General features: G+C 43.2%; 1 protein-coding gene across 4 annotated transcripts in view; it reads left to right on the plus strand.

Moving 5' to 3' along the window:
- Positions 1-17916, plus strand: part of CD44 (CD44 molecule (IN blood group)) — a 90201-nt gene extending 72285 nt beyond the window's left edge. For all 4 annotated transcript variants that reach the window (XM_077777513.1, XM_077777514.1, XM_077777515.1 and 1 more), the window contains 4 exons: positions 2091-2156; positions 5879-5950; positions 8436-8514; positions 14804-17916. In XM_077777513.1, coding sequence (XP_077633639.1) covers positions 2091-2156; positions 5879-5950; positions 8436-8514; positions 14804-15008 — 422 coding nt within the window. In that variant the 3' untranslated portion in view covers positions 15009-17916. The remainder of the gene's footprint in view (positions 1-2090; positions 2157-5878; positions 5951-8435; positions 8515-14803) is intronic.
- Positions 17917-18708: the final 792 nt, after the last annotated feature.

Consider the following 18708-nt stretch of genomic DNA (forward strand, 5'->3'; position numbering starts at 1 on the left):
CCCCTGCTTCTCCCTCACTTTGTTCTTCCACTTGCATTAAGAAACTTCCACTGAAGGAAAGAGAACTAGAAATACGACCCCCAGCTAACAAATGAGAATTGAAATTGCTCCTCCTGGTACCCTTGCCATTCAACCATTGAATTATATTAAAGATTTGCGATTTAAAAAATACACACACACACACACACACATCTATCTATCTATCTATCTATCTATCTATCTATCTATCTATCTGTTTATTTATTTATTTATTTACTTACTTACTTATAGCAATATCTTTCTCTCCTTCTCCCCCAAAAGAATAAATCTTAGGAGAACCTAATATATGAACCAGATGATATCTGTGAGGCTGTAACTGATATGAGAACATGAGACTCTGAATGCCATGTACTTGGATTCTTTCCTCTGGGCTGCTCACCCCACACCTTCCGGGAAAAAAGTAGTTTTTAAAAATACTTGCTTTGGTGATATTGGCACGACAAAGCTCCTTACACCCTTTGGTTCTTTTTTCACCATGGTTCTGCCTTCCATTAAACAATCCAAGTAGCACTGTCAGTTTTGCTCCAGAGAACGGAATCTCAGAGCACTGCCTGGTTTCTCTTGGCAAAAGAAGGCCTGTGGTGCAATTGAATGAATTTAAAGTTTAAATGGCAACTTTAACAGTAATGGTATCCTAGGGGGATTATATAGCCTATTTGTGAGTAAATAAAACTCTTTCTACAAAATTGATATCCACATATTCTGAGTCCTTCTATATTCCATGGTCAGAGTTTTCTTGGTCCTCCATGGATTAAATAATTAGTAAGTGATCCGACTGTCATCCTTGGTTGGTTTCCGTCCAAACCACGTGGATGAAGCTCATTTCTTCTCATACGTTTTTCTCAGTTTTTATGCTTAACATTAAGAACAAAAACATTTGCACTTGTGATAGTGGTGGTGGTGGTGATGGTGGAGATGATGGTGGTGGTGGCATTGGGGCTACTTGTGTTGACATTTCAGCAAATGCTATTTTCAGGTATTCTAACTAAGGAACAAAGCAATCTGATTTCTCTGTACAATCATACAAGACATTACAGGTCGCCTATTTCTCCCTTCTCAAATCAAAGAAATGGTGATGATCAGATTACCGTAATCTTCATAATGGATGACTACAGCCATTGTATGATCCCATTGTCTCTTTCTGTTATTGTTGTTTGTCTTGTTTTTGTTTTGTTGTTGCTTTGGTTTTTTTTTAAAGATTCCCGTGTAGTGTTGGAAATGTGTGGGGAAGAGGGGGACGAGCAGGGGTTTCCATATGCTGACTCCGTGACCTGACCTGCAGATCCAGATTTTAGAACTCACAAGCTTGTTTCAATTGAAAGCCTTTTGCTGATGGAAGATTGAGAAGATGAGATGATATTAACTCTTGGTGTTGAAAATACATATTTAATTTTTGAAAAATATTGGCTTTTTTGGAAACATATTCTAATAACCAGGTCCACATTTTTCACATATTAGCTATCCCCTTATTCCTTTTTCATTTGTCTTCTGACTTTTTCTCTAAATAAGCAGTTGAGCTTTCTCTTTGAATCTTTACATAATTCAGCACCAAGATCCTTTCCTGCACACCAAAACCATTTTCTATTTCCTGCCTCAGAGAAATCTCCTTAAACGGCTTGTGCCCTGAGCCAGAGAGTACATCCATACCCAGTGATCACATTTGTGTAATTCAAAGCATATCATCTTCATTTCAAAGACACAGTATCAACTTCCAACCTCAGACCTGAGAAGACATCATAATCTTTTTGTTAGAGTATTATGGTTATTAGAGTTCTATCAAAACTACACTTCCTGTGGTCACCCTGGATGGTCTGTGCTATCCCAGTTTCTTTAATTTTGATTAAAGCTCTCACCTACTCACCAATGGGTCAAGCAATGAACAGTAATTTGTACCATGGGGCCATTCGAGGCTCCTTTGCCATTGCTTTTTGGGGACCTTTAAAAGACTAAACTTGGCAATGGATTGTCTGATGAGGCCAAAGTGAGGAAGTGCAGATGGCAGTGTCAACTGGAACACCCAGTGATGATCCTTTTCCAATTGCTCCTTACAGAAGACCAGGACTCACCAGTTCACCCCAGTGGGAGGTCCCATACCACTCATGGATCAGAATCAGCAGGTGAGTTTGAACTGCTTTAGTAATTTACTGTTATCATCATCGAGGCCGCTGATGATTAATAAAGTATGAGTCAGTGTCTCAAGAAGAGTGTGGTTCTCAGACTTCCTTATGTATCACAATCACAGACAGTGCTTATTAAACCACACTGTTAACGAAAATATTATGATGCTAGCTCCAGTACCATGGCTGAGACTTATGGTAACTGCTTTACATGGATTTCCTCGTTTAGTCTTTAAAACAATGCCCTGTGACATTATTATCCCAGTCTTAATCATTAGGAAATTGAGTCTCAAATCTCTTAAGCAATATCCTCAGTTAGTATATGGAGGAACTGGGATCAAGCCCAGACCATTCTGCCTCCTAAACCCATTGTTCTTAATCTGGCATAGTACAATGTTAAATTGAGACCCGGCTTGAATTCTTCCTGATCCTTCCACATGGAAGACTTTTCTCCAACGCAGTAGTTCTCAAAGTGCCGTCCCCATCCCTGCAGCATCAGCATCACCAGGGAACATACTAGAAATACAAATACTCAGGCTCTACCTCGGACCTACTGGATTGGAAACCTTAAGGATGCGTAAAGCAGTTCGCATAACCCCCAGAACATGGTACTGTACCTAGCATTTACTGAGAATTTACTGTGTGCTAGTGGCGTTCTAAACACTTCATGCATGCTAGGTCAGACCATAGGAAGCTGCCATTTTTGTAGGTCAACAACCAAATAGCCACAATGTTGTGTGGTTCATCTAATGTTACCATATTTCATCATCCTACAAACCCTGTGACTTATGTAAGTACTATTATCGTCCCATATTACAAACAAGGACACTAAGACTCAGAGAGGGTAAGTCCCTTGGCTGGGTTGACATGACTGGTGAGTTGAGTGGTAGAGCTGGATTTCAAGCCTTGGGGTCTCGTAATGCCTCTGTAGGCCTGTTCTGGAGAAAGCACTCCATAATGACCATAATTACTGCCAGGCATATATTATTAAATGGATACACGTTTGCCATGACTCAGATCACACCCCTGGAAATATTACTCCAGGCAACAGAAGTCTGACATGAGGCAGGTTTGCTTGTGACCAGAAACGCTGGGACCACTGAACGGTTCTGCCAGTACCGGTGTCCCTGGTATTGTCAGTCCAGTGATCCATGAAAACCAGGTAAATCCATATGAACCATGGTCTATCCTTCGTGAAGTCGGGACCAAGGTTGTCTGCTGGCCCAAACGCTCACACACTTAAAGCAGATATGAAGATTGATATTTACATGGTGCCTTGGTAATAAGGCTTTTATGTAAGAGCACAGGATATGGGGGCTCATTAGAAATGCTTCCAAAATAAAGACCGAAGTCCCAAGCTCTCTAGGTTCCATGGATAGGGCATTTAGCAAGTTAGCCTTTTCAAGTTTCCTTTACGTTTCCTTCTTAGTAAAAGGGGATCAGGATACCTGCCTCATTTATCTCCCAGAGTTCTAATGAAGAACATGAGGTATCAGGAAAATGAAAAAATCCTGAAAATGATAGGGAGTTATTAGTAAAACCCATGCTTTCTAAAATCAAGAGACCCTAGCTACTCTAAGTGTGGTCCTTGGACCAGCCGCTGGGACATCTCCTAGGAGCTGGTTGGAAATGCAGAGTCCCCAGCCATCCCAGACCTACTGCACAAGGCCTGCATCTTAACCTGACCTCCCCCCACACCAGGTGTGCACTGAAGTTCGAGAAGCTCTGTTGTCCAAGACTGTTTTTCTCACAGTTGGGGCCAGTTGAACGATCTCTATGCACATGTCTCAGGTTAGATCTCCTCTCCAAATTACAGCATCAGGTGTCCCTCTTTGCAGAACTTGCTTTCCTGGCCAGCCCTACCCCAGCAGGGTTTGCACACCGCTAGGGTGCAAGGTGAGGCCTGCTGTATCTCGTCCATCTTCTTTGGCTTTTGCTCGAAGTGAGAACCAGGTGGGCGGGAGCAGTCTCTTTTGTTTGACTCCTGTGCAGGTGTGTATTGTTCAAGTAGGAAGTTTCATCTTGTTGTACACACACCCCGATCTTTCCTTGCTGGGAGCACTTTTTTTGAACGCCAAAATAAAGAGATTAAGATCCATTAGTGGCCTCTTTTTCAAATATCAAAGGCTGCCGTGAGTCAGAGAAAGACCAGCGAGAGTATCTGCACCACTTACATGGATTTCAAGCCCAGAGATCTCCAGGGTACATGGCCCACGTCCTCTCACCTGTGCAGGTGAAAACCTGCCAGTGACCAAGGACTCAGCCAGGAAAAGCACCCTGGACTCCTCAAGTTTGTAAAGTACGAACGAGGCCACTGTCAAAGTGACAGGAGGTATGTTGCATGGTGAAAAGGCTAGTAAGCATTTGTTTTGTTCCATTTCGAGTTTAACAAAAGCATCGGGTTGCATAACCAGGAGTCAGCTTCTCCAACATAACCACCGTCGTCAAGATTTCACTGTCCACTGTGCACAGTCTAAAGTTTGACTGTCCGTGGAAATCTTCCTTTAATTCAAGCCTGGCCATCTTCCTGAAATGCTTAGCCAAACAGACTGCCCTGATGACTTTCTTCTCTTCCCTTGGTGGACTTGAGAATTTTGCAATGGGTCCCCCATTGGGGGGGAGTTCATTTTCATGGGATATTTTCAAATTTTGTTTTGAAGCAATGGAGGAAGCATAAAAAACACAAGCAAAAAACAAAGCATTAACTTAGGTGGGTCTCTTCACCGATGCCTTAGAAGTTTCCTTTAAAACACGATGACTCCCTCATTTTGATGAGCCTCCCGTTCAGACTTGTGGATGCTTTGTCTTGTGACACTTCCTTTCAGTTGGAGCTGTTTTGTTTGTTCCCCTGTTTTGTTTTGAAGTGATAGAAAATATTTATTCTTCTGAAAAGGCATGTTTCAATAACATAATAAATAGCAGGGACTCTCCTAGGGTGATTTCCCCCAGACAGAAAGGGTCACCGTCTCCTAAACCCTTATTTTTTATTATTTATGTTTGTGTCTGTGAAAACACTGCATGCAATTGTTAGATGCTTTGGAATTTCTGGAGGTATTAAATCCTTTAAGGATCTTGTTAAGATGAAGATTCTAGTTCAATGGGGGCGAGGCCTGAAATTCTATATTCCTAGCAAGCTCTCATGTGTGACACCTATGCAGCTGGTCCAGGGACCACACTTTGAGTGGCTGGTCCAGGACCACACTTTGAGTAGCTGATCCAGGGACCACACTTTGAGTAACAAGGTCCTAAATCAGACACAGAATGGAGCCACTACACACAATTCCCATCCTTGTGTCCTTCTTTAAACCTCTGTAAATTATGGTGAAGTGGATTTTATTCTCATCCCCATTCTGTGAATGAGAAACTGAGATTTGGAATGCGTAGCTTGAGTCAACAGGCATCGCTAGCAAGAGGTGGAGGCAGGACTCGAACCCAGGGCTGCCCGGCTCAGGAGCCCAAGCTCTTAAACACTGTGCCATACCACTGGTGAGAATTCTCATGTTCTTGATGAAAATAACACTTCCAGACTTCATCCTTAATGAAACCAACGTTTCTGGGGAGATATCTTTCATGTAACACTTTATAAATGTCAGTGGCTTGAATCTATAAATAGCTCCACAGTGAGCAGAAGGTAGAGAGGTTGGCCCTGTGTGCTGTTCTGTAAGGAGCTCGTGGTCATGCATTCCAAACTCAGGTTGAGAGATGTTGTTTCTTCCCCTTAGGACACACAAGTGGGAGTCATGAAGGTAGGGCAAACACAACCTCCGGTCCTACGCGGAAACCTCAAATTCCAGGTACGTTTCAATCTATAAAGCCAAAGAAAAAAAGGAAACAAAAACACATTCTTGGGGCACCTGGGTAGCGCAGTTAGTCGAGCATCTAACTCTTGATTTCTGCTCAGGTCATGATCCCAAGTCGTAGGATCGAACCCCGAAGGCTCCACACTCAGCATAAGCCTAAGATTCTCTCTCCCTCTCCCTCTGCCCTTCCCCCGCTCACATGTGCACTCTCTCTCTAAAAAAAAAAAAGAAAAGAAAAGAAAAGCATATTCTTTGTAAGCTAAAGGGTGAATGAGAGTACTTGGTAGGAAAGAATGAAACTTTCTTTTCTCTGGGCCCCATAAATTGAATGAGCTAATATTCAGAACAGTCCCTGCCTATCCCAAAGAAGTAGCATGTTAGTTAACTAATGCTTCCTTACCAAATGACGGACTCTCGGACTTTATGCTGTACCCAGATCCTTCCCATCCCGGCCATTTCCCCTTGATTTCTGGGTTGGTGGTAAAGCATGCAGCCTTCCTCTCACACTGCAGACAGTGAGGGGATATAAGGGCCATGTGTGTGGGGTGGAGTAAAGACATTTTTCCGATCCCCAAACTGCTTCTTCTCGAGGGACAGTCTTTACAGATCCAGACAGAAGAAAAGTGTCTAAATGAGTCACATTGCGCGGTGAGGTGGCTGGGACACCCGATTCTCCTGAACTTCAAGATTTAAGGCACTTGAAGCAAAATCTTTATTTGACTTGGGCTCAAAACTGAGCATTTCTAAGGCGGGGTTTGGGGGAGAGGTAGATTACAAAGAAGAAAGGGTTTTCCTAGGGTTGTAAATTCTCTTTTTAACCTTCCCCTCTTCAGAGGCCTCCAAGTGGAGTCTCCCTCGGGGAAAGGGAAGAATGTAGGAAGCACCTCACCCCCTTGCCTCGGCTTGCCTGAGCACAGCTGAGAGAGGAGAAAGTGGAGGGAGAGAGGGAGTGGGCTGCAAGGGCCGTGGGGGTGGGGATCTGCAATTTGCAGTAGCCTAGCTAGGGCGAATGTGAGGCTTCCCAGAGGAAAGACCAGAGAAAAGAACCCCCTGTTGGCCTCCCCGCCTCCTGACTCCACCTTCCTCCCCAAAGCCACCTAACCAGGTGGCAGTCAAGCAGAGGAGTCCAAGGAGGAAAACCAAGACTCTCAAAGACGAACGGACAATTGATGACTCCTCACCCTTCTTGCTTCTTGAGTTCGAGCTCATTGCACGGACACACAACCCACTTGGCAAGAGAATTGATTCAAGTTGTCACGTGTTTGTGCCATTAAAGCTTGATTTTGAGACCCGTATGTAAGGCTTTGGTGGCCCACAAGTGACACAGGACTACTGGAGACATTTTAGAAAATTCACACCAAAGGACAAAAATATAAATCATTTCTTATCTACCTCGCCATCCAGAAATATGGTTACTGTTTTCACTTATGTCCTTCCCAGCATTTAAAAATGTAATTTCTACACAAAAATGTAATTACAGCATGTGTGCTGTGCAGTAAGTCGCCACTCCCAGCTGGTTGCCCATCAGGTTTCCAGTGTCATTAAATATCTTTCTCCAGTTATCACAGCCCAGAATACAGTGCGCATACCCTCATTAATTGATCACTTACTATTACTTTATTTTTGTAAATTTTTTAATGTTTTATTTATTTCTGAGAGAGAGAGAGCGTGAGAAGAGGAAGGTCAGAGAGAGAGGGAGACACAGAATCTGAAGCAGGCTCCAGGCTGTGAGGTAGTTGTCAGCACAGAGCCCTACATGGGGCTTGAACCCACGAACCATGAGATCATGACCTGAGCCGAAGTCGGACGCTTAACCAACTGAGCCACCCAGGCACCCACCCTTACTATTATTTTAGGTCGTTTCCAACTTGCACTATTATAAATAGCACAGCAGTGAACATCTTCATAACTAATACTGAGGTGCTATAAATTCCAGGGAGTGTGACTGCTGGCTCGAAAGTAGGCGCATTTGGAAGGATGAGTTTTGCCTAATCACCACCCCGCTCCGTTGAATGTGCCTAAGTTCAGACCTCCGCGGGTGTCCTTTTTCTACCCATTAAGTACATGGTCCCCTTTTTGTTTCTTCATAAAATGTAAGGTGGATATTCTTATATAAGAGAAAAATGTTCCTTTCAAGGGAACCCTAAATGTCCTTTAGTCTGCATAATAATATCACACAGAAGGCATTACACGGAAGTTTCTGCAGGCCATTCTATGATTTTTTGGACATTCACCTCTTCTGGAGGAACTTGAAAATTCTGACTGGAGATAGAAGTTTAAAACAAGAGGCCTGTTGGGCAGACATCTATAGCAGCATTGTTCTAGTATCATCGGCCAGTTGGCGGGGCCGTTTGGCCAGACTCATCTGTGGTGCTGAGTGTAGTTCTTGTTTGGACCAGGTCAATTTATCAAGTGCATTTTTGTTTTTATGAAGTGTATTTCCTAAGCTCACAGGTGTCTTTTGGTTCACTCTCACCAGAATGGCTCATCATCTTGGCCTCCCTCCTGGCCTTGGCTTTGATTCTTGCCGTCTGCATTGCTGTCAACAGTCGAAGAAGGTAAGGGGATGCACCTTGGGGCCTTTGAAAGGACGTCACATAAATGCTGGGCTTTATGTCCTCACTATTCAGAGTGTAGCGACTGGATGCAGGGACCGCAACACTCTGGGATCTTGCTAGAAATGCAGAATCTCGGGCCCTACCCAGATGTCTTGTATCAGAGTCTGTGTTTTGACAAGATCCCAGGGATTCCTGCACACTTTAAGAACCCTGCTTTTGCACGTTCTTTAGATAAAACAGACACTGTGATTATTTGGACCACCACTTCTAAATAGTGTGGAATCTTTTGAGATTCTTAATTTTTCAGGGTTAAACCCTTGAGGATTCCATCTGATGAAAGTTATAAAATATCTCACTGGGAACGCATAAGAGTATGTACTCATTCATTGATTGATTAAACACTACTTAGTAAGTGCATCCACATTGCAAAACTCACTGTATAAAGATCTAGGACTTGGTTATCTTCTTTAGCCTGTCTAAAGCCCACGGAACCTTCTAGAACGCTCACCTAAAATAGGCGTTGGATTTCTGTGATTTTTTTTATTGTTTTTGTTTTTGTTGTGGTGGTTGTTATTTATAATGATACCATTTTCTATTTTCTGGGAACTATAGTTGAAAGGATTTGGGTGATTGAGTAGGAAGAGCTCCCCCGACATTCTATGAAATGATGAAGAATTTTCCTTAAAAACATCTGAATAAAGACAATCAAACAGCATGTGGGCTGTTTGCATAACCTCAGAGGTCCCTCTCTCTCCCTAACTCAACCAAGGCCTCTCACGCTGGAAGTTATTTAAATAATACATATACCTGATTGAGCTGTGACCAGGCTCCAGAAATAACCACCTAAAGTGAAATGAAGGAATATAGTCATTCTAGCAAAATTCAGGACATGAATTTTGACAGGGTACATAATACCCTGTAAGTACAAGTCTAAATTTCCTGCTCAAGATGCTCTAAAGATGCATTATTTTCCCCTGGTCATATGTAGAGGAACATTAAACTTTCTGTAAATGTCCCTTGAGATTGCTCCTTATATGGTATAAGAATCTTATTTCCAAGTACAGCTGCCTTTATTATATCACTAGATCATCTAACAGGCCAGAAAATGCCCCTAGCTTGGGTAGAAGATCTGGAGAAAATGCTAGAATGTAAAGCAACAAATAGCTTATCCAATTGCCATGTGCAGCCTATGCAGTATCTCTGTCTGAGGAAATCAAATAATGTCACCCTACCCTGGTACAAGTTCATAAAAGCGCTATATTAAAGTCAATAGCTGTTTCTACCTGTACCTTTGAGAGAATAATAACAAAAATTACTCACGATAGCCAATTGTATAAGGAACAAACACTAGGGGAAAAAAAAAAACCCGAAAAGACCTCCTAGAAGCCTCTCCTGACTAAATGGAAAGAGATTTGGTGTGCTGAATTTGAATAATGTGACTTGAGGGAGCCCTTACAAAGAGTCTTTATGCTCTCCCTCAGCCTTCGTGTTTTCTCTTAGATTACTTTTGCTCAATTAAAGATGAATTTCCCATTGTTGGAAATGAGTCCTTTTGTTCCAGGGCCTAGACTGGACCCCTTCTGCTCACATACACACATATACAGCTTTGCGCGTGTCGCCATGGAAACGCCGCCCCAGATGCTGTCCATGTGGGAGATTCCTCAGAGACACATCTCAGCTGTCTCCGAGAGCAGCTGGAGGCCGTGCATGGGGGCTGGCCAGCTCACATGTCTCTCCCATCATGTCAGCTGCAGAAAGGGGCCCCTCGGCTGCCCTTCCCCTCGTCCCAAGACCAGTAGTCACCCTAGCAACAGGCAAACAGGGACACGCGGGATCCGGCACAGCGAGTATCTCACCGGGAAAGTAGCTGCTTGGACCCGTAAATTACTATGTCCTGATTTGATAATCTAAACCAGATTTGCCACGCAGCTAGAGGGTGGTTAACGGCTGCACGGGCCCCTTAATGTGCGCTGAGTTTCTAAAGCTGCAAGTCCATTTCTAATCCTCTTAAAAGGCTGGGGCCTTTCTGCTTTGAACGTTGCATTTTAGAGAAAGCCAGAATCCTGTTTTCATCAAAGAAAGTCTGGTGGAAAATAAAGGCCTGTGACGGGCTTCTGTGTATTCAGCAGATACCTTTAGAGTAGCTCCTATGACAGGGTGCTAGCGAGGAAGAGAAGACTAAAAGCGGAAAGGGCAAAGGGCGCCATCCGGTTCCAGAGAACCTTAAGGTTTAGCGGCTGTATTGCCTTGCTGGGTCTGAGTCAGCTGACTGAGAACATACCATGTGCCAGGTCCAGATGTATGAATTTTCGTTAAAAGATGAAAGTGGAAAAGCAGTTACTGACGTTGGCCTGCCAGGGTTGATCACGGGCCTCCATGACAAAGCGATCCATGGGTCACGCCTCCTGAAGATGCCAGTTTAGGGGTCCTAATTAGTTCTTCAGCTTTTCTCACCCCCACATCCTCTTTCCTTGCTGTTGCTCATGTAACCGGACTCCTTGAATATCGGCTTTCCAATGGAAATCCTACTTCATTTTCCTTAAGAGCAAACAATTGAGGAGTCAGTTGGGTTGGTGGATATCGGATGGGGCCCAACAGAAGTTAGGTGTCTTTCTCTTAAAGAATTGATCTGACATGTATGAAGAGGAGGGAAAGAAATAAGAGGCCCTTACAAGACAAGGTTTCTCAAAAGAGAAATGATTCAAGGATGATTGTCTGCGGACTGTGCAGAAAAGGCCTTCACCGGCTGTCAGCATCATGGGACTAACCACCTTCTCTGTAAACCCCAGAGGCCAGTAGGTCCCCTCTAGAAAGCTCCATGGTTTAGAAATGCCTTCCTTCTCTCAGGCAAGCGCATTGGAGTCTGCATCCACACAGCCTCGTTCTGTCCTCGGTAACAAAGTTGTCCAATGAAACTTCCAGGAATGATGCAAATGTTCTACATCTGCCCTGACACATGACCACTAACCACTGGTGGCTCCTAAGCACTTGAAATGTGTCTAGTTTGATTGAAGAGTAAATTTTTAACCTTGTTTACTTTCAATTGGTTTTAAATTTAAGTAGCCACCGTTAGCTAGTGGCTACCATATTGAATGTCACAGCACTAAGACAAGGTGAAATAAATCTCTAAATATCTTTAAGGTCTGTCAGGTGGAAGAGACATAAGAACGGGTTGTTAAGTTACTCCCCTGAATCTTTAAGGATAAATTCCTCCATGCCCTAAATGCGTGTTACCTGGGTTCTCACTCCACCCAGCCTGTCCACTGTCTCCTGGTAAGACCCGAGTATGGCTCCTTTCACATCTCGTGGTCACTGTTTGGTCAGTGGATTGATGCCTGAGATTTAAGGAGAGGGAAGATGAGGGTGAGGATGCAATTCTGTAGAGATCTCTGACCTTTACGGTCAGAAAATCTAAGTTGCAGATACTCTGTTTGCTGCTGTACCTAGTGGTGTAGCCTCAGACGATACCCTTGACTTCTTGGACTCAGTCTCTGGTTTACCTAATGAAGGGGTTGGGCTGGATGACCTCTGAAGTCCCCTCAGCTCCAGTGTTCTTTCTGAAATAGAACTAAGAATGAAAAAATTAGAACTTGTCTTTTTAGAGTACTTACTAATGCTTCTGAGTTGGTGAACGGTGGAGATTTTGAGAGAATGGCATTCTTAGGGAGGCACGGAAGTGCCCACCCTTTTCCCAAACCTCGCCCTATGCAGTCTTCCATCAGGCTTCTGCGTTCCATCCTTCTGAAATAAACCGGTTGATGTAGTAAGTTTTTAAAAAAGGACTAGTTATTTATGAGAATCATCCTGTCCTCCTGGAAGAACTCAGATAACAGAGCCACATAAATCAAGGGAAACGAGGGACAGAACAGACACAAGCACAATATTTCTGAGCCCTACAGCTCTGGTGTTACCCACTTTTAAAATCAGCTTTGTTTAGGGGCACCTGGGTGGCTCAGTAGGTTGAGCGTCTGACTTTGGCTCAAGTCATGATCTCACGGTTCACGGGTTTGAATCCTGCATCAGGCTCTCTGCTGTCAGCAGAAAGCTTGCTTTGGTTCCTATTGTCCCTACCCACCTCTCTGCCCCTCCCCAGCTCATTCTCTCTCTCCCTCTCCCTCTCTCTCTAATAAATAAATAAATCAGCTTTGTTTAGACTAACTAACATGAATCCTTAACTCCCACCCATGCACCATTTTTTACAATTATTAATCACTTTCCTACAATATTTGATTCAACTTCAAAATCACCCATTAGGTCAGCAAATGGGAATTGCTTTAATTAGACACCTTCCCTCCAAAGAGCACCTGAGATACCAGTGGAGAATTGAAAATAATGCAAGCAGACTCCCACCTTCAGCCCTCTGGGTCGCTTCAGAGTAAATATAACAACTAGGCGGAGGCAGCCAGAAGAAACAAGTAAAACCCAGACTCATATGGCTCTGGTTATATGAACAGCGACAGCCAGGGCTTCTCGAAAATTTTCTGTGTTCCAGATTCTGTCCTAAGTGTTTATCCAAGGCCTTGGCTTCCTCACCCTATTTAGTAAGAGCAACAAATAATAACAATAAGGGACTCGTGCATCAATGCTGGGCTTTGTTTCAAAAGCTTTCCACAAACCTGTGAGATTGGTACTCTTTAACAGCCTGCTATTACTGTTAAGAAAACTGAAGCTCAGAGAGGTTAAATGAGCTGCCCCAGGTCACATAGCAAGAAGGTCTCAAAATCAAGCCCCTACCCTTGTGTATGTGGACTGCACAAGGCCCAGCCCCACAGATTTGCTCCAAAGTCCAAGCAACCCTCCCTCTGCCCCTCGTCAAGCACACATCATGCCAGAGGAGACAGGATCTACCTCCTGTTGAGAAGGTATAATTTCTATTTCCCCAAATAAGAGATTAAAGTTTATGGCCTTGGCAGTTCTAGAGGGAATGGCCCATGATCATGAATAATAGAGGCTTTGTCTGTACAACTCCAAACCTCCAGCGGCAAAGTGAACAATTCCGACTTCATACTCTTTCCAAATCTCCAGATGGTTGGCAGCATGAATAGAGCTGGGCAGAGCCCAGGCTTCTGGTCATAAAGGCGTAGATTTGAATATTGACTCTGTCTGTCTTACTAGCTATGTGACCTTAGGCTAGTTATTAAACGTCCCTGGACCTCAGTTTCCACTGCTGTGTAACTAGAATAACAGCTGCATTGCGGGATTATTGAGAGGACTTCATGAAATTTTATGTAAAGCGCCTGGCATTCAGGAGGTGTCCAATAAATGCTAACCTGCTGCCCCTCATCCCCACCCCACTTGTAGTTGTGAGGCTCTGCTACTTGGCTTCCGTCAAGCAATCTGACTTCTAGATGTGCAGCAGGGATCGTGTTACAGGAAAGAGGAAGTATTGCATCAGGCTGGGTGGGGGAGGAAACGCTACAACAACGCTATGACCCAGGGACATGATCAAGGTCATGCTCTTCCATACTAGACCTCCTGCATTCAAATCTTAAGTCATGTTACTGAGAACCCTCGCGGCAACAGTGAACAGCCTCCCTTATGTAGTTAAGCCTCTTGTGTCCAGGGTTATGTGGAAGTTACCCAATGTTAACCAGTGAAAATCAATACGGCCTTACACTTCTAGAAAAATGTTGCATTTTTCTAAGTCCATGCAGTCAGAACCCTGGTGAGCAAAGTGTCGCCGGGGAGAGGAAGTAAATGGACTTGGTTGAATACACAAATCAGAATGATTTATAGTCATCACGTTTGTGGTTCATCGAAGTCTGCTGAAGTTGCTAGAATGCCTAAAAAAGGCAAATGTTGCCATCGTGTAGGATGGAGAAGGGGAGTTAGAACTTAGGAGTCAGACACAGAAGGGCCGGAGTCCCAATTCTTTTATTACTGAATAACTAGGGCAATTTACTGAATTTTCTGAGCCTCAGGATCTCTTCACCTGCAAGAGGGGAACAATACTAGCACTGGCTTCCCAGAGCCGTGACCACAGATTTTCGAACTCAGGTGTGCATCAGATCCCCCCTTGCGGGCTTCTTAAACCACAGATATTAAACCCACTCCTGGAGTTCTCTGATTCAGTGCCCCTGGTGTCAGGCTGATTATTTGCTTTTCTAATAAGCCCACAGGGGATGCTTTTGCTGCTGGCTTAAGGACTCACGTTGAGAAGCATGGATGGTCAAGAGTCAGTAACATGAAACATGCTAGGACCATCGACAATTGTGATGGTGATGGTGGTGACGACAACAATGGTGGCTTGAGTCGTAGCACCTTCTCACGTGATTTTTTAAATCACTAGGTGCGGGCAGAAGAAAAAGCTGGTGATCAACAACGGTAATGGAGCAATGGAAGAGAGAAAGGCAAGCGGACTCAATGGAGAGGCCAGCAAGTCTCAGGAGATGGTGCACTTGGTGAACAAGGAGTCCTCGGTGACCTCTGATCAGTATATGACAGCCGATGAGACCCGGAACCTGCAGAATGTGGACATGAAGATTGGGGTGTAACACCTACGCCGAGGTGACCTTGGAAAGAAATGGCAATTGGAGACATAACCAATTCAAGGAGCTGGGACACTTCACAGATGCAATGTGCTACTGATTGTTTCATTGGGGATATTTTTTTAGTATAAAATTTTCTACTCCTTTTTTGGTTTTTGTGTTTTGTTTTTTTTTGAAGTCGGGTCCAATGTATAAAAATAGCATTGCTTTCTGAAATGAGGGCCCAGTTAATAATCCACAAAACTTTGACTGTTCCAGTTCCCACCTAGAAGCCTCCATCCCCCTAGCGCATGCTATGGATGGCTTCTAACAAAAGCCACAAATACATCTTCCTGATTCCCATTCTACCTTCCACTCCCCCTCCCAGGCAACAGCCACCTGCTAAGGACATCCCTCAGGGCTAAGGGGATTGATCCCTGGGAGGAAATTTGGGTCCTTATCCCCCTCTCCTGCAGCCCATTCCCTGGACATTTCTTTCCAGTGGGGTAGGGGGTCAGAATGTACTGGTTACACATCCCCTTCTACAGATCCCCCCTGGAAATTTTTCAGATGCTTCTGGGGAAATACCCAAAAGGTGAAGCTATTTATCTGTAGGAAGCTATTTATCTGTGTTTTTGAAATATTAAACCCTGGAGGTCCTTTGATCAGTATGGTTTTTTTTTTTTTTTTTTTTTTGGTTTCTTTGTCAGAGGCATAAAGGGTTTCAGCTGTTCATAATAAACATCTATACTTCTTCCACCATAACCCTTTGTGCTGTGATCCTTTAGTTTTTTTTAACCAGCAAGGTCTGGTTCTCATAAACTCATCAGAAAGATGTGAGAAGGTCCTCCTTGAAAGTCTTCATCTCAGAGCCACTAAGCCCCCATTCAGGTTCACTCAACCAAATCTCAAAGAACATCAAAGAAGACAGTGCTCTGTTATTTCTGAGGCTCCAAAGACTTTCTCCTGTCTGAGCATTAGAATTAGGAAAGGAGGAGCTTCAGTTGCCTTTATGTGTTAATGGCCATCAGTTCTCTGCTGTGAAAAGGCTGTGAAAAGTGATATTACATCACATGATCTACCATTTGTGGCACCCCATTTCATAGACACCCTGCCAAGTGATGTCCAAAACCAATATGGAAGTATCTTTTGATCTCTTATAGTAAAAAGAGAGGTCAATGGACATGAAAGAGAGTATAGACAGTAGCCAGCTGATTAGCACAGGTTGGGGAAGAAGGGAGGGAGTTGTGTAGATCCTGTTTGAGTATTTTTATGACTGTTATTTGTTTATACTCTAACAATCCAGTTGTCTGCCCCTGATGCAGTTACAACTCATGATAAGTTAAGTGCCTGGGAAGTTGCTTACAAGGTTACAGGGCTTCCCACCATTGAAATATTAGCACTAGATAGGCAGGTGTGTGACCACATAGGACAATAATAGGGTTTTTTTCGTTGCTTGGTGGTCTTTATTCATAAGTTCAGAAGGTCTCATTGGTCCTGGAACTTCCAAAGGTGATTTGTAATAGAAGAAATTGAATCTATAAAGTAAGGGCTTTTATAAAATGGGACCTCTTGCCTTATGCTCCCACAGAAAGTCATCTGTTGTGTAAATTGATATGTTTAACTGGCAATGTTTCTAAGACAGAAAGGGAGAGAGAATGAGAGAGAGAGAAGAGAAGAAGAAGAAGAAGAGGAAGAGGAACAGGAGGAAGAGGGGGAAGGAGGAAGGGGAGGAGGGAGAGGAAGGAGAGGAAGGAGAAGAAAATAGCTTCCACATAAGTCAGGGCTGGGTTTATACGCGGGGTGATTATGAAGGATCTATTTTTAAAAGCGATGCCCACTTCCTGCACTCATTTCCGATTTCCATTCTCCCTTCTCCCATGTGAACATAATCGGTCAGTTCCATATACAGCTGTCTGGTTTTCTTTTTATCTTCAAGTTGGAAGAAAAGAAACAGACATATAGCCACTCTGTTGTCGCAGCCACTAGTGTTCAAGTGCTCCCTGCTTTCCAAAAGCACAGTCTTCAGACAGGTTCACCCCATCTCTTTAGCCACTCCAGGATCAGGTGCAGGAAAGCTACAGCTGGCTCTACCTGTTCCCACATTCTCTTCAGACCGTGGAGAGTGTTAAAAGTCTCACAGCTAGAGATGGTTTTCCTTTTCCAGACCTTTCCAACAAATAGGCTAAGAAAAGCAATTGTTTTCTATTTCATTTTAGAATTAAATATGATCTTTTCTTTTATTATTATTGTATTCCTTACTTGGGTTTACTTCTGTGTTTTCAAGCTAGGAATGGGATAGGTCTAGAGCTTTCATTCCTTGGCTTCAATACCCCTGCGATATTGCCTGAAGTTGTGAAATACGATATATTCTCTCCCATTAAGCTGAGAGCTTAAGATGCAATTTTTCCTACAATTGTAAATCTACTGTGTCTCCTGGGAGCTGCCTTTAAATTAACACTGGGTGAAAAATACAATGGGACACCTTAATATCCACATTTTGCAGATTCTAGCCTGGCTGAATGGATTTCTCCAGCAGAACATCTCAAAGTTTTACACTGAGACTATGATGCCAAGAATTGATTCCATAGCCAATGTTTATTCAATGCTGGTACAGCAGAGGAGGGAGAGAAAGGAATCTCTGACTTTTCTAGAAATATCAAGTGTACTTAAGAATAATGGGGTCCATTCAACTTCATGTAATAGGTATGCCCTTTTATACATCATTTGTGTTGCATTTTAGAAGAATAGCTCGTTGTTCATGCATGTACAGTGACCATTGTAACTTTGATTTTTCACAGCACACCCTTCCACTGATTTTTGTATATTTATTGATGGACAAGTAGCAATGAGGAAAGCATATGTATATTGCCCAGTTGAAAGCACTTATTGGAAAATACTAAAAGGCTACTATTAAAAGGCTAAACGAAATGGACTCAGGAGTCTCTGATTTAAAGGGAATGGACATCTGGGAGGGGCAAAGCTGTGATTATCTGGCTGTCTGAGTAATTTAGAACCACGAGGCTAAAAGTGTTGAAGTGACCGAAGCTGTATACTCATCTTATTTTTTCTAAAAATAAAAATCAATTATGTGGACTTCTATCACTCGAGGGTCTCCTTCTGGAGAAAGTTCAATTTTCTATAGTAAGTGTGTGGCCCATATATATCTCACACTAAACAAGATATCATAATGTATTAGTTCTTTAAACACTGAGATCTACTCCTGGATTTCCAGATAGAGAGAATAGTGAATACACTCACTTCCATTTTCTCATGCAGGTCTCTGAAAAATCGATAAAGAGATATTCCAGAGTAAGCCAATGGGATCAAAGAGAATGGAAGAAGAGACAATAGGAACAAAAATCTGAAGCTGGAAAGTGACAGTTCATTAGTAACTGCGCAAATTTGGAGAAGGTAAATCCTAAGCCAGCAGTGGGGATGTTGAGACACAACCAGATTTGTGAAGCAGAACTCCTCTCCCTTGACAAAGTTTCAGAAACTGGAAGCATTAGCCCCCTCTGGAATGTGCTAGAGAAGATGGGGCTAAAGTTAGGAGGATGGGTTTAAAGTCTATTCGAGATGCAGTTATAACCCCAGATCTCCCTCTTCGCTCAAAGTACCTGAGTGACTATTTTTTCCCAGTCCCAACCAATGACTAGAAGATTATTCTCTCAAGAGGGAAAAATAGAGTCTCTGAGGGGCAACAAGGCATATCTAGTTGAAATTA

Source organism: Crocuta crocuta, unplaced genomic scaffold, assembly GCF_008692635.1.
Source record: "Crocuta crocuta isolate KB4526 unplaced genomic scaffold, BGI_CrCroc_1.0 scaffold384, whole genome shotgun sequence".
NCBI lineage: Eukaryota > Metazoa > Chordata > Mammalia > Carnivora > Hyaenidae > Crocuta > Crocuta crocuta.